This window comes from Equus przewalskii, chromosome 9, assembly GCF_037783145.1.
Source record: "Equus przewalskii isolate Varuska chromosome 9, EquPr2, whole genome shotgun sequence".
In the NCBI taxonomy this organism is placed as follows: Eukaryota; Metazoa; Chordata; class Mammalia; order Perissodactyla; family Equidae; genus Equus; species Equus przewalskii.
The window spans coordinates 56,345,637-56,361,346 of record NC_091839.1 but is presented as its reverse complement, the minus strand read 5'-3'; the positions used below and the strand labels follow the sequence as shown (position 1 = coordinate 56,361,346).

Sequence of the window (15,710 nt, the reverse complement as noted above, 5' to 3'; positions counted from 1 at the left end):
TGGAGAAATAAAAATTTTGCCAAATAAAACCTGAGGGTGTTCATTGCCAAAAGACCTCCCCAATGAGAAATGATCAAGAAGGTCCTCATACCTGATAAAAAAAAAGAATTTGCAAAGCCTTGAACAAGGAGATAAATAGATAGACAAAATCAGAAACATCCACCTCTTTATCAGCACAGGTTAGCAAACAATTATAACATTAAAGATAAAGGGAAGGAAAGCATCAAAAATAGCTATAATCAATTCATTCTATTTTAATTTAATTCTTGTGGGTGAGAAAGACTGGCCCTGAGCTAACATCCATTGCCAATCTTGCTCTTTTTGCTTGAGGAAGATTTTCCCTTGAGCTAACGTCTGTGCCAGTCTTCCTCTATTTTTTATGTATGGGACACTGCCACAGCATGGCTTGACAAGCAGTGTGTAGGTCTGTGCCCAGGATCCGAACTCATGAACCCTGGGCCGCCAAAGCAGAGCATGTGAACTTAACCACTGTGCCACCAGGCTGGCCCCAGTAATCACTTCATTTTAATCACAAACTCACAACACAAAATGGAATAAGGTGTGACAACAGCAACTTAAATGGGGAAGAGGAGAGGGATGGAACCTGTTTAGGCCAAGGAGATAAGAGGCTATTGGAAAATGGACTATCTCTTCTATGAGATCTTTTATATGAACCTCATGGTAACCACTAAACAAAAAATCAGAACAGAGACATAAATGATAAATAAAGAGAAAACTGAGAAAACCATCATAGAAAATCACCAAACTAAAATTACACTCAGAAATACACAGGACAGGAAACAAGGGAAATACAAAATAACTGGAGAATGAGATAAAATGGCAGTATTAAGTCCTTAAATATCAATAATCATCCTAAGTGTAGGTGGATTGAATTCTCCAATCAAAAGACACAGAGGGGATGGATGGATTAAAAAATAAGACCCAACAATATGCTGCCTCCAGGAAACACGTCTCAGCTCTAAAGACAAACACAGGCTCAGAGTGAAGGGATGGAAGATGATACAGCAAGCAAATGACAAACAGAAGAAAGCAGGTGTTGCCATACTTATTTCAGACAAAGTAGACTTCAAGATAAAAAAGGTCATGAGAGACAAAGAGGGCCAGTATATAGTGATAAAAGGGACACTTCACCAAGAGGGCATACATGTATAAATATATTACACCTAACACAGGAGCACCAAAGTACATAAAGCAACTATTAACAGACCTAAAAGGAGAAATTAACAGCAACACAATAATAGTAGGGGACCTCAGCACCCCACTTACATCAATATATCATCCAGACAGGAAGTCAACAAGGAAATAGTGGACTTAAATGAAAACCTAGACCAGGTGGACTTAATAGATATATGTAGAACATTCCATTCAAAAACAGCAGTATATATGTTCTTTTCAAGGGCACGTGGAACATTCTCAAAGATAGACCATATGTCGGGAAACAAGGCAAAGCTCAATAAATTTAAGAAGATTTGAAATCATATCAAACATCTTTTCCAACCATAATGCTATGAAATGAGAAATCAACAAGAAAAAAGCTGGGGAACTGACAAATACGTTGAGACTAAGCAACATGCTACTGAGGAACCAATGGATCAATGAAGAAATTAAAGGAGAAATTAAAAAATATCTGAAGACAAATGAAAATGAAAATACATTATACCAACTCATATGGGATGCAGCAAGCACGGTCCCAAGAGGGAAATTCATAGCAATACAGGCCCACCTTAACAAACAGGAAAAATAGCAAATAAGTAATTTTAAACTACACCTGACAGAACTAGAAAAAGAAGAACAAACAAAGCCCAAAGTCAGCAGGAGGGAAATAATAAAATTAGAGCAAAAATAAATGAAATAGAAATCAAAAAAACAGTAGAAAATATCAGTGGAACTAAGAGCTGGTTCTTTGAGAAGATAAACAAAATTGACAAACTTTAGCCAGACTCACTAAGAAAAAAGAGAGAAGGCTCGAATAAGCAAAATTAGAAATGAAAGAAGAGGAATTACAATGGATACCACAGAAGTAGAATACTGTAAAAAATTATATGCCAACAAATTGGACAATCTGGAAGAAATGGATAAATTCTTACTCATACAACCTCCCAAAACTAAAACAAGAAAAATAGAGAATCTGAATAGACCAATAATCACAAGTAAAGAGATTGAAACAGTAATCAAAACCTCCCCAAAAAACAAAAATCCAGGACCAAATGGCTTCTCTGGAGAGTTCTACCAAACATTCAATGAAGATTTAATACCTATCCTTCTCAAACTATACCAAAAAATTGAAGAAAATGGAATACTTCCTAACTCATTCTGTGAGGCCAGCATCGCCCTGATCCCCAAGCCAGACGAAGACAGCACAAAGAATGAAAATTACAGGCCAATATCTCTGATGAACATAAATGCAAAAATCCTCAACAAAATATTGGCAAACCAAATACAGCAATACATTAAAAGAATCGTACCCCGTGATCAAATGGTGTTTATACCAGAGATGCAGGGATGGTTCAACATCTGCAAATCAATCAATGTGATACACCATGTAAACAAAATGAGGAATAAAAATCACATCATCTCAATAGGTGTAGAAAAAGCATTTGACAAGATCCAACATCCGTTTATGATTTTAAAAACTCTCAATAAAATGGGTATATAAGAAAAGTACCTCAACATTATAAAGGCCGTATATGACAAACCCACAAACCAACATCATACTTAACAGTGAAAAACTGAAAGCCATCCCGCTGAGATCAGGAGCAAGACAAGGGTGCCCAGTCTTGCCACTCTTATTCAGCATAGTACTAGAGATTTTGGCCAGAGCAATTAGGCAAGAAAAAGAAAGAAAAGGTATCCAAATTGGCAAGGAGAAGTGAAACTCTTGTTGTTTGCAGGTGACACAATTCTGTATATAGAAAACCCTAAAGAATCTACCAAAAAACCTTTTAAAAATAATCAACAAAAGCAAAGTTGCAGGGTACAAAATCAACGTACAAAAATCAATGGATTTCTATACTCTAATAACGAACTAGCAGAAAGAGAAGTCAAGAATACACCCATTTACAATCGCAATAAAAAGAATAAATTATCTAGGAATAAATTTAACCAGGGAGGTGAAAGACCTATACAATGAAAACCATAAGACATTTTTGAAAGAAATCAATGACGACATAAAGAAATGGAAGGATATTCCATGCACATGGATTGGGAGAATAAACATAGTTAAACTGTCCATATAATCTAAAGCAATCTACAGATTTAGTGTAATCCCAATCAGAATCTCAATGACATTCTTCACAGAAATAGAAGAAAGAATCCTAAAATTCATATGGGGCAAACAAAAGACCCTGAATAGCTAAAGCAATCCTGAGAAAAAGAACAAAGTTAGAGGCATCAGAATCCCTGACTTCAAAATATACTATAAAGCTATAGTAATCAAAACAGTGTGGTACTGATACAAAAACAGACACACAGATCAATGGAACAGAATTGAAAGCCCAGAAATAAAACTACACATCTATGACCAGCTGATCTTCGACAGAGGAGCCAAGAACATACAATGGAGGAAGGAAAGTCTCTTCAGTAAGTGGTGTTGGGAGAACTGGACAGCCACCTGCAAAAGAATGAAAGTCGACCATTATCTTTCACCATACACAAAAATTAACTCAAAATGGATTAAAAGAGTTGAAGGTAAGATGTGAAACCATAAAATTCCTAGAAGAAAATATAGATGGTACACTCTTTGACATCGGTCTTAGAAGGATCTTTTCGAATACCATGTCTACTCAGGCATGGGAAACAAAAGAAAAAATAAACACATGAAACTACATCAGACTAAAGAGCTTCTGCAAGACAAAGGAAACCAAGAACAAAACAAAAAGACAACCCACCAACTGGGACAAAATATTTGCAAATCATATATCCGACAAGGGGTTAATCTCCAAAATATATAAAGACCTCATCAATTCAACAACAAAAAGCAAACAATCCGATTAAAAAATGGGCAGAGGATATGAACAGACATTTTTCCAAAGAAGATATACAGACGGCCAGTAGGCACATGAAAAGATGTTCATCATCACTAATCATTAGGGAAATGCAAATCAAAACTACGATGAGATATCACCTTACATCCATTAGAATGACTATAATTACCAAGACAAAAAACATCAAATGTTGGAGAGGATATGGATAAAAGGGCACCCTCATGCACTACTGGTGGGAATGCAAACTGGTGCAGCCACTATGGAAAACAGTATGGAGATTTCCCAAAATATTAAAAATAGAAATACTGTACAATCCAGCTATCCCCCTACTGAGTATTTATCCAAAGAACCTGAAATCAACAATTCAAAGAGACTTATGCACCCCTATGTTCATTGAAGCATCATTTACAGTAGCCAAGACATAGAAGCAACTCAAGTGCCCATCAACGGATGAATGGATAAAGAAGATGTGGGACATATATACAATGGAATACTACTCAGCCATAAAAAAGACAAAATCATCCCATTTGCAACAACATGGATGGAGCTTGAGAGTATTATGTTAAGCAGAAAAGGCCAGACAGAGAAAGACAAACACCACTTGATTTCACTCATATGCAGAGGATAAACATATGGACAAAGAGAACAGATTAGTGGTTACCAGAGGAGAAGCGGGTTGGGGGGCGGGCATAAGAGGTAAAAGGGCACATATATATATATGGTCACGGACAAATAAAAATGTATACCTGAAATCTCACAATCTTATAAACTGTTATGACTTCAAGAAAACAATGTAACCTACTATTTCAAAACAAGCTTAGAAAACATTAAAAATATCATACAAGACATGAAAGAACAAAATTGAATTGGAAAAACTCAGAAAAAAAGTAAAAATAGATTTAAAGAATCCTTTAGCAATGAATACTAAACTAGAAGGAACTTAGTAGCAAGTAAACACAACACACAATGCTGCCCTAATAGAAATAGAATGTGTACAAAGGAAAAATGTTAAATTACAAAAGAAAGAAAGAGATACAAACAGATTCAAGAGAAAGTGTCAAACATTGAAGACAGGACAGTAGATTGATAGTGGAGAATAGGAGTCTCTGAAGAGGAAAACCAAAGCGGGAATGGGACGGTTACTAAAACCTGTAATTCAAGAAACTTCCCTAATTTCCTGAAATTAAATGATTTGAAACTATATATTAAATGATCATAGCACTGACCTAAGAACATGAACCCAGAATGAGCAATATCAAAGAAAACTATAATAAAATTACTGGGCTTTAAAGAAAAAGAAAAAAATCCTTGGGACATCTAAAAAAAACAAAACACATGACTTAGAAGTAAAATTAGATTATCATCGGACTTTTTGACAGCTTTATTGCCAGGGGGAAAAATGGAGTAACATGTTTAAGACGCTTGAGAAAGAGTATGCTAAGAATTTTATATATAGCAAAACTGGCCTTCACGTGTAAAAAGGACACATGAGCTGTTAATAACATGCACAAACTTGGAGAATATGTTCTTTGGATCTCTTTCTGAGAAATCTACCAGAGAATGAGCTTCTGACGACTAAAATGACTAGAGAGACATCGAATTAAGGACTGGTGGTAAATGTTAAATGTGAAGTTATCTGTAAAACTAAAGCTAAATGAGGGCTTAGAAAGAATGTAGTGTGTAGCAGCCATATGCTCTGACAAGGTAAATATAGTACAACTTTTCTTAGAAAGGGGGAAAATAGGGAAAGTATATGTTAAAATTACTTTAATGCTTTCATTAATTATATTGGTAGTGATATTAGTATTCTTATTCAGAGCAAAAATGGGTATTTATGGCATATTTTAATTCTGTCATCTCCTGTGTCTTTGACAACTGGGATCCCAGGTGTGGAAGAAAGGAGATACAAATGTAACAGAAAAAAGTAAAAGCTTTGTGGTCTTGAATTTGAATTGGAAGTATGAATATGAACTTAAGAGATATTTTAGGTACGTGTATATGTAAAGCTATCTCTTGTAAAATGATTGCCCACTAAAAGAACACAGGGCCTCTTGGAGAAATAGGGCACAAAATATATGAGAATGAGCCTGGAATATATTAGATGGCAGGGAAACTATCAAAGGCTGGTTGAGTCATGCCAAAAAGACTCAGGGGCCTGCTTGAAGAAACTCCCAAGGATGTGACAATTGGAGCTTCAGTGATAGTAACAATAATTACAGTGGATTGAAACCTTTCAAATATGTTTAAATCCATGATTTTGTGATGGTGTTTTTTTTTAAAAAGTGATCACTTTTGGAAATGATCGGGAACCAGTTTATTATTTTATAAAGTGATAAATAAAGGGAAACAATTGTTTGTCTTGCCTTCCTTATATAAACTATACACCTGAGTAAACAAAATAGTGTATGAGGGAGGTGTTTCTTTATAAAAGTGTTCCAACTGCTAAATGAAAAAAGAAGAGATGGAATATTACCATTTTGGAATAGACGGCTGTTAAGATAATAAAAAGAGCAACCGCCAGACATGATGTACCTCCTAGGATTTTGCCAGACACTGTCCATAGTCTTGCTAAAGGGATTGAAACAGGAAATCCAGAGCACAGAGCAAATGTGGCGCTGCCCCCTGAGTGTGCAGTCAGAAATTCCAGATGGGCAACTGCGGGTCCGGTGGCCTGGATTCTTTCACACGCAGATAGTCAGAAAGCGAAGGGTTAGAAGAGGAGTCGATAGTAGTTTAGAAGGAGACTTAAGCGACCTGCTTTAAAAATGCACAAGCCTAAACCGCAGTGTCTAGGGAGTGCATATATGGGTGACAAGACAATGTTTTATGATGCAAGGAGGCGATTACTGTAAATGTCGAGATAATGACTAGGGAGGGTGGGCGTGCTGGGACAGAGCAGATGGAAGAGCTGTGGGAAGGGCTTCCAGCCTTGTGTTTGAGTGAGTGGTGTCTGCCTTATAGGCGTTTCCTATACTTGTGTTTTATTTTACATAATTTTTTTTCTAAAGCTGTTTTTAAAACCTTTTAGTAGTGTTCAAAGATGCTAGACGGTTTGAAGTAGGAGAGGAAAAACTAGAAATTTGGGGAAAAATTCATTAAACTGTTTCAACATGTAACAAAGCCTTCCTGAGGATTTAATACTGTTTAAAGAAAACACATTTTAACGTAGGTGCTTAGAACGCCATTTCCTTTTTTCTTGACAGTGTCTTTTTTATATAGATACTGGATATTCATCTTGGATTATATTCTTCACATATTTGAATTTAGTTTGAGACTTGCTGTTGAAGGCAACATGTTGTCATATCAAATGTTTCTGCAGCCCATAAACATAATAAAATGTGTATGACGTCGCTCCTAAATGGTTTAATTCCTGTCAGATTTCCAGGGCATATAAACCTTTGGTTAATATTACTTTTTTTTTTTTGCTGAGAAAGGTTCACCATGATCTAACATCCACTGCTCATCTGTTATGATCTCTAAGTATCCATACGAAAATTTCTTGGTGAACTTCAAGTAGCTATTCTCAAATTATGCTGATTATGACCCCCTTTTAATTCTGTGAAATTGTCATTATAGAAAAGAGTTACAGCAATTTAGGAGCAGGATGATTTCTGGATACTTAATCCTGAATAACAGAATTTTCTTCTTTTTATTTGTCTAGTTATTCCTCACTATTTTAAGATATAAGATACCTGCATTTTAAATCCCAAAAACCACTTATTTAGGTCTTTTTATGCCAAAGGAGAGGACCTGATCCATATTTTGAAAATAAAATGGCCATATTTTCTTCCTCACCTTTTTAAAGAACATCTTTTCATTTATTGCCTAGCACCTGTTAGCCAGTTGCTTTGGTACAGCTGTCTAACTCAAGACTGTATTAATACTTATTGGAGATGCAAATGAAGATCTTGCGTTTGTATGTTCTGGACACATTTAATACTCTTGTGTTTTTCTTTTGCTGAGGAAGATTTGCCCTGAGCTAACATCTGTGCCAATCTTCTTTTATTTTGTATGTGCGTTGCTGGCACAGCATGGCTGCCAATGAGTGGTGCAGGCCTGCGCCTGGGAACTGAACCTGGGCCACTGAAGTGGAGCACGCTGAACTTAACCATTAGGCCCTGGGCTGGCCCCTGGACACATTTAAAATAGTCGTTTTCAGAGGACATGATTTTTTTTTTCCTTTTTTTGTTTGGCTATTTACCTTTGTCATCATTGAAAACACTAAACTTGAGGCTATTTACTCCTGTCTTTTCTGATACTGGTGAGGCCCTGAGCCCTTCACAGAGTGTATTGGTTATAACTTCATGACAGCAAGGCAACTAGGTGTCTCCTCCAGGGAAAATGAGATCATTTCTTGGGATTTTCTTAGTAAACAAAGGTTTAATCGTTTTTTCTAGTCTCTGACAGATGGCTTCCTGTAGTTCTTGCTAAGATGAGGCACTTAGAGTTCCTAGAGATTAGGCTGATATATGTACACAGAGCGCCAACTGTTTTTTTTTTAATGCAATCACTTTTTCTACTCTCCCCCTTTTTCTTTGGCAGGTAATGAAAGCTTGGGATGCCCACGTGACAGCCGTTTGCTCTCGGGATGCCAGTGAACTTGTGAGGAAGCTTGGGGCGGATGATGTACTTGATTACAAATCTGGAAATATGGAAGAGCAGTTGAAATCTTTAAAACCGTGTGTATTCAAACAGTGTTCTTACTGGGAAGTTGATAGTACAAGCCTGAGATGGTTTGGTGGCCTTCCTTGTTGGAATCTTAGAGAAGAATCTATGAAAACACGCATTATCATTAGAAGTCATTTAAGTTGGTTTCTGTTTTAGTTCCAGATATTAATACAGCATAGTCATACAATGAAATATCTACTGAGGAAAGTATTTTGCTTACATGGTTAGTTTTTAAGTTAACTTACTTTTATTGCTGCTTTGTAAGAGGTCTGAAGGCAAAATTGGAAGTGCATTCTCTTCAGTGGCATCTCTCACCACAGGAAGGACATAGAGCCATGCATGAAAATACACAATTAGTACTTAGCATGTTTTCAGTGTTTGGGCTTAATAAGGAGCTTCAGAGAAACAAAGGCAGTATAAATATTGGTCATGGGCGCCTGTGGATGTTCTCAGTGCCTCTGAGTGCCAGGCTGCGAGTTGGCCTAATGTCCCAAACAAGAGCGGACTCAGGAATCCTCTTGGGCGCTGTCGATCCCACCTGTGCTTGGGCAGACGTAGAGAGGGGCTGACTAATCTGGTCTTCCTCTAGCCAACGCACGGCTGAAGTGGAGAGCACAACTGAGGAGTATTTAGAAAGCTGTTCTACTTCTTTTTCAAAGATTTTTTCCTTTTTTAAATTAGTTTGCAGAAGCTAATTATTCTTGCCCACTTTGAGTAGAAATATGTTTTCAGGGGTTAAAAAAAAAAAGAAGAAAAGAAAAGGGACCCCCTGTCTGACACTGCCTAGCCTTTCTCAACCAGCACCCCCACTTCTCCACAGGAGCATGGCTGTGCAGCCAGAAGCAGCCGGCCAACTCGGTATTCCTTCAACTATATGGCGTATGGACTGCTGGGCGGTGTTCTAAACAGAGGACATAGACACAGTGGTGAACGAGACACATTCCCCCTTTCCTGGGGCTTGTGTTCTGTTCAGGAGGTTTTGGTGGTCAGTGCTCTCAAGAACACTGATGCAGGGAAAGGGAACAACAAAAGATTGGGAGGAGGCTGTTTCGGGTGGGGCCGTGTAAGAATGCCTAGAGGCTTCCAAGGGCAGGATGGGAGGGGTCTTTTTGGTCTTGATTCTGGCTGTCTCCTACTTGGAACGGTATAGTACATGTAGTAGGTGCTCAATAAATACTTGTTCAATGAATTATTGAGGGAATCTAGGAGAAGAGCACTGTTCTGAGGGAGATAACAGCAAATATAAAGCCCCTGTGGCAGGAACACGCTTCGCATATTTGAGAGATGACACTGTCCCTTGCAGAGATCTTGTCAGCTGCCTGCGTGTCAGGATGTGGGCCTCTCTGGGCCTCCAAGATCTGGCTTCTAGATAGTGGTAGTTTGGGGTGATCTCTGGCTTCCAGGCAGTGGTCGTTTCAGTTGCTCTCTGGCTTCCAGACAATGTTAGTTTCGATTGATCTCATCTCTTCTACTGCTTCTAGGAGTAGCAGAGTGAGGCTGAGGCCAAGGCCAGCCCATTCCCCTCTATCTACCTTAAGTTCTCTACGTGTCTGGAATTTGTCACCCGAGAACAAAGAACCTGATAGATGGAAGGCTGGAGCACACTGTCTCGCCTGCCACGTCTGCGCTGCAGTCTGCGGCTCAGCATCTCTGGCGACTGGCCTTCTCCTTTGCCTGCCCTTTTCCAGTAGGGAGACCTCCCCCGCTTACAGATGCAAGCCATTACCTTTTTCTTTGACAGCTTTAGTTAAAATTGATGTTTGTAACTTCTGCCTGGAGTTTGGCCTCTGAATCCACCTAGAATAAATCTGTTCCTTCTTCCAAATAGTAGTAGCTTTTTAGATTTGAATCTTAGAATTTTACAGCAGGGAAGGGCTTTGAAATCTTTGGGTTCAACTCTATCATGTTATAGCTGAGAAAAATGGGGCAGAGGATTTCTGAGTTTTTACATCTCAGGGTCATGGCCCTTAGTCATTAGTGGGAGACCTGGATCTGCGCCTGGTCTCCAGACTTCCTTTTCAGGCAGCGCCTGTTCTCTAATCCCAGGCTGTCCTTAAGTTTGACTTAAATTAGGTATCATTATATTTGTTTATTCAAAATTTGGGAATGAAGTCGAATCTTAAAAGTAGAAACTTAAACTCATAAACAGAATTTTCTGGGTTTTTCTATTGAGAAGAATTGTCATCTTGTAAGATCATTTGCCTGCACTTCACGTCCTTATTTGCTCTTCCTTAGTTTAGTCCCACGAAAGACTCAAGATCCACAAAGTTGCCCAAAGCTGGTTTTAGAAGTTTGGATCTTTGACTTCATCCAGATGAATTTAGAAGGGAAACAGGATTTACCAAAAAGGAATTCATCTGTTAATTTGCTTAATTTATTAGCATGCGTTCTCTAAATAGATCTTTGTTTTCAAAAGTCTTTAAAAGCTTCATTGTATTCTATCCACTTTATGTAGAATGTAGTGCTTCTAGCAGTTTTGGATTAGATTGAAGGAACTGAATGTCTGTCACCTCCCGTGATCCCATTATGACTGGGTTTTTGGCGTGTTAGAGCGGCATTGAACACTGAAAGCAGGCTGTTGATTTCTTTGTACGTTGTCCCGATGCTGTGCCTGAAACCAAAAAATAGGAAATTTCATGAGGCAAAGAGGGTGCTTCTACAAGCAGCTCTGACTGTGGAGGGAATACAAACAAATCTTTTTGTGGGTGAGAGCCTTACATATTTTCAAATATTCGTGTGCACTAAAGAATACTTTGACTTACATTGGGTGGATGGCTTCGCAGTTTTCTGTAAAGCTTGAGTCAGGGTTTCTCAACCTTGGCAACCTTACTTTCTCAACTATGGACATTTTGGGCTGCATAATTTTTTATTGTGGGGGGCGGTTCTGTGTATTGTAGGATGTTTATCATCATCTCTGGCCTCTAGATGCCTGTCGTTCCTTCCTACCACCTCCCCCAACTGAGACAACTAAAATGTCTCTGGACATTGCCTAATATATCCCCTGGGGGCCAAAATCACCCTCAGTTGAGAAGCACTTGTTTAAGTCATTCCTAAAGTTTTAGAAAGTAAGATTAATGACAGGAAAAGTAGTTCCTTTTGACTTACCTCGGAGAAAAGCCGGAGATCCAGTGAATCGCTATGCCCTTCTCTCCTTTGTCAAAGCAACACCCCTCTGCTGGGCGACTTGGGGCAGCGCGGTTTATGAGCTCTGGAATAAACCCTACAGCCAGCTGGCCATGGGAGTGACGGGATTGGAGCCCTGCATGAAGATGAACAAGGATGTTTTGATTTGATTCTTTCTCTCCAGGTTTGATTTTATCCTTGATAATGTTGGCGGATCCACCGAAACGTGGGCTCTGAGTTTTCTCAAGAAATGGTCAGGAGCCACATACGTGACTTTGGTGACTCCTTTCCTCCTGAACATGGACCGATTGGGCATAGCAGATGGCATGTTGCAGACAGGCGTCACCGTGGGCTCTAAGACATTAAAGGTAGGGAGGAGAGTCTTGGTTGGTGAGAGCGAGCAGGCGCCTCATGCTTCTGGAAATTGGTTTCCACCTACCCAGTTTCTTTTCTTTTGAAGGCAACATAGCACAGAGGCTGCAAGCATGGGCTCTGGAGTCACACAGTGACTGGGTTAAAATTCTGGCCTCCACTAAGTCACTAGGTGACACCATGTAAGTTACTTAATGTCTCTAAGCCCCAATGTCTTTACCTGTAAAATGAGGCTAATAGTACATCTACCCTACTGCCTGTCGTAAGGATTAAATGAGATAATCCGTGTGAAGAACTTGGCACAATGCCTAGTACATGAAAAGCTCTTATTAAATGTTAGCCTTTATTATTACCATCTGATAGCCCCTCTGCTTCCTTCTTGCCTCTACCTGCTGGTGCTCTCCCTGTTTCACCAGTCTTAACACACACGGTGTCCTGTATGGGAAGGCAGAAACTTTATTAAGACAGTGTACAGCTGGCTCTGTTCATAGTAGTAGCATGGGGATGTGCCAGCAATTCCCAGACCAGGACTTTCAGACCTTTAGAAGCCCATGGGCATTTTTTGAGTTTCAGAAACCTAAGGGCAATTGTATTCTTTCTTCAGTGAGGCTACAAGGACTAATAGAACCATCATGCCTTTTCTGGAATTGTACCAACTTGTGCTAACGCTGCGTATGCCATGTGAGTCAGAAACTCTAGCTATTGATGGCATTCTGGGAATTTCTGAGACTTGTTAGTCAGCCTGACTCAGTTAATGGGGCCACTATTACCAGGGCCATAAGGAGGTATGTCACCCAGCTGAGCACCCAGCGGAGCTGGTGCAGATCAGGCCGCATTACAGGACTGACAGCAGAGCCTAAGAGTCTGCTCTCCACTGACCATGAGAGCTTCTTGTCGTCGCAGTGAGGTGGAGCTCCTATGGTGTCATGGTGTACACTGTTGGTAGTTATACATCATTGGTTTAAAATCTGAATTGGTGTTGAAATGGAAAAAATAAAGATAAATTCAATTTTTTAATTAGACAAAATACTTCAGACTCAGGGAAAAGGCAGTAGAAGGTCCCTCAGTGGTGAAAAGGTTGTGAGTCACTGTGTCGAGCCTGTCAACACTGACCCGTATTTGTGAGACGACTGGCTTGATACTTATCTTCAGCTTCTTCTTTATTCTAGAAGTTAATTTGGGACCTTTTTCTGGGTGAAATTTAGGAATTTGGCTTCTCGAATTCTGTGTATTAACTAAATACTTGGAGGCAGTGAAGAAGAGCTGTGACAGAGGAGGTCACTGCTGAATTCTTGGGAGCTGTGTGTGGGTAACAGAGGTGAACAAACCAGGCCCTGTGCTCCAGGCTTCTTTATCTTCACTCGATTCAGATGGCAGCCAGAAACAGTGTCCACAGGGCGCTTTGTGGCAGAGAAAGAAATCTTAGCTGTCTTTTGTCTCTTCTTCCCTTTTCACAAAACCCAGGCTTCCCAAGTGCTTTAAAATATAAGTTTAAGTTTTCTGTAAGATTTCACAGTTCGTACTCCAATGAGACCTCTAACAAGTTCACCTTCAGCGCTGTCCTCTGAGAGTGAGACTGGCATAGCGCTCTTCATTTTCCCTTTCCTCCTACTTGAAAGATGATAGTGGTAATCTCATGTGAAAACCTTTTAAGTCGTCTCTGATGTCTTTCTGAGAATGTGCACAGTTAGGCCTCATTGTAATGCTCCAGACTCTCCTGCCTGCTCCAGTTCACTCTCCTGTAATGGCCTGCAAGAAATGCACAGACCCCTTCGAGCAGAATGTAAAAATTCTGCTGTTGCAGACCAAAAGTTTCGCTTTCCAAGGCAACCTGCTGTAAAGAATTATAGACATGGCAGTTATGACCATTGCTGTTGCTTCTTTAAAACCATGAACAGTTACCAGAATGTTTTAATTGTAGTCCACAAGGCCAGAACTTAGGGAGAAGTACATGAACAGATCTTCTGTGATTCTAATTAACTGGGCCCCCTGTAAGCTTGGGACATCTCAGTGCTTCTGGAATCTTGCTACCTAAGCCTTCAAACAGTGTGTTTTTCTTTCCTTTTCTTTCTGAAGTTAGTTGCCTATACCAGCGTCTCCCAACCTCTTTCATGCTGTGACACACATAGAAAAGGATACTATTTGAGTAGCATATTGAGGCTGCTCTGGGCCAAGAGCAAACTACCTGGAGACTTCTCCCAGCCCAGGCTCTGCCTCGCTGCCCGGAGCGCTGAGGGAATCAGTGTCTTGTCATGCCTATTCTAGGGTAAGCTTGGCTCTGTTTGCATCTGTGGTCCCGCGATAGTTGTTAATGGTGACTCTTAACTCTCACGGTTGTTCCAGGTTGGACAGTAAACTGTAGGGTCACTCAGCCAAATCAGTAAGCCATTCCTGGCACACCCGTATCAAAGCCCTGTCTAGACAACAGCCTGGTTTTGCCTTTCTGTCTCCAGTCTTAAACTCTGACTCAGTATTGCCCCAGTCTTTCCTCACTAAGCTTTACTTTCAGCACTAGATGAATATTTATTAAAAACTCTCTGTGTATCAGATACTTTACATCCATTCTCATGTAATCCTTCCAACAACCCTGTGGTGCTAGCTGATGGTATCACTATTCTGCAGGCCAGGAAACGGCTGAAAGAGGTAGCTTCACCTACATAACACAGCTGTTAAGTGCCTGGGCTGAGCTGGAGTGGCAGGGACGTGCATTGCACTTGCCCCCCTCATGCCACGGTGGTAGCTTGTCATCATGCTGAGGGATCGTGAGACAGAGGGTGAGCTTGCTGGAAAGATGTCTGAGCTCACCCAGCAGTCGTGAGCAAGAGCAGGGGTGGTCCTGGCCTACCCCGTGCTACCTCTGGACAGCTGCCATCTGACGAAGTTTAGTGGGGCAGGTCATTGAGGTGTCATGGAGACCCTCAGCTCACTTGTTATTTTGATAATGGGCTACTCTACATCTGACATAAAGAATAACAATTACGAGTGGGTAGGGCAGGAGAGTGGTCATGAACCCTCTTGGTGTAGGATTTTTGCTTATCTTTATCTGGGGACGCTTTGTCCCATTATAGATTAGGTGGCTTGGAGCTTGCTGTAACTGTCAAGGAAGACCCAGCCATGACACATAAGGAACTTTACACTTTGTTTTGCCTGTAAAGCTGTCTTCTTCCTCTCAGAGCCAGAAAAACACTCGTGATTGGGTTTCTTTGTCTAAGATTGTATATTGGTGCCTTGTTGCTCCTAAGGCATTCTTGAATTAGATAAAAAGCTTTTTTCTGGTGCCTCTGAGCTTTATGCAAACCTTGGTAGAGAAAGGCTAGAGGCTCAGCCCCTAATTTCTCCCAGAGAAGAAATTTGAGTGTGTCAGACAATTTAGACGATCATTTTAAGGAGAGCTTTCCTGTGCTTACTTGCTTGTCAGGCACAACTTGGTGAAGAAGCCTGAGTTCATTTGTTTATTTATTAAACATTTATGGAGTATCTACTGTCAGTCACTGTGCTAAGGGGCTGGGCATACAACTCATGGTGTCACATGAAATGGGAAAT

At 40.1% G+C, this 15,710-nt stretch overlaps 1 protein-coding gene across 6 annotated transcripts in view; it reads left to right on the top strand.

Moving 5' to 3' along the window:
- Positions 1-15,710, top strand: part of RTN4IP1 (reticulon 4 interacting protein 1) — a 150,373-nt gene that overhangs the window by 73,382 nt on the left and 61,281 nt on the right. For all 6 annotated transcript variants that reach the window (XR_011522576.1, XR_011522574.1, XM_070559176.1 and 3 more), the window contains exons 6-7: positions 8,547-8,683; positions 11,980-12,163. Coding sequence is in view for 4 of the 6 variants with exons in the window: in XM_070559176.1 (XP_070415277.1) it covers positions 8,547-8,683; positions 11,980-12,163 (321 nt within the window). In the remaining 2 variants the exon portion in view is untranslated. The remainder of the gene's footprint in view (positions 1-8,546; positions 8,684-11,979; positions 12,164-15,710) is intronic.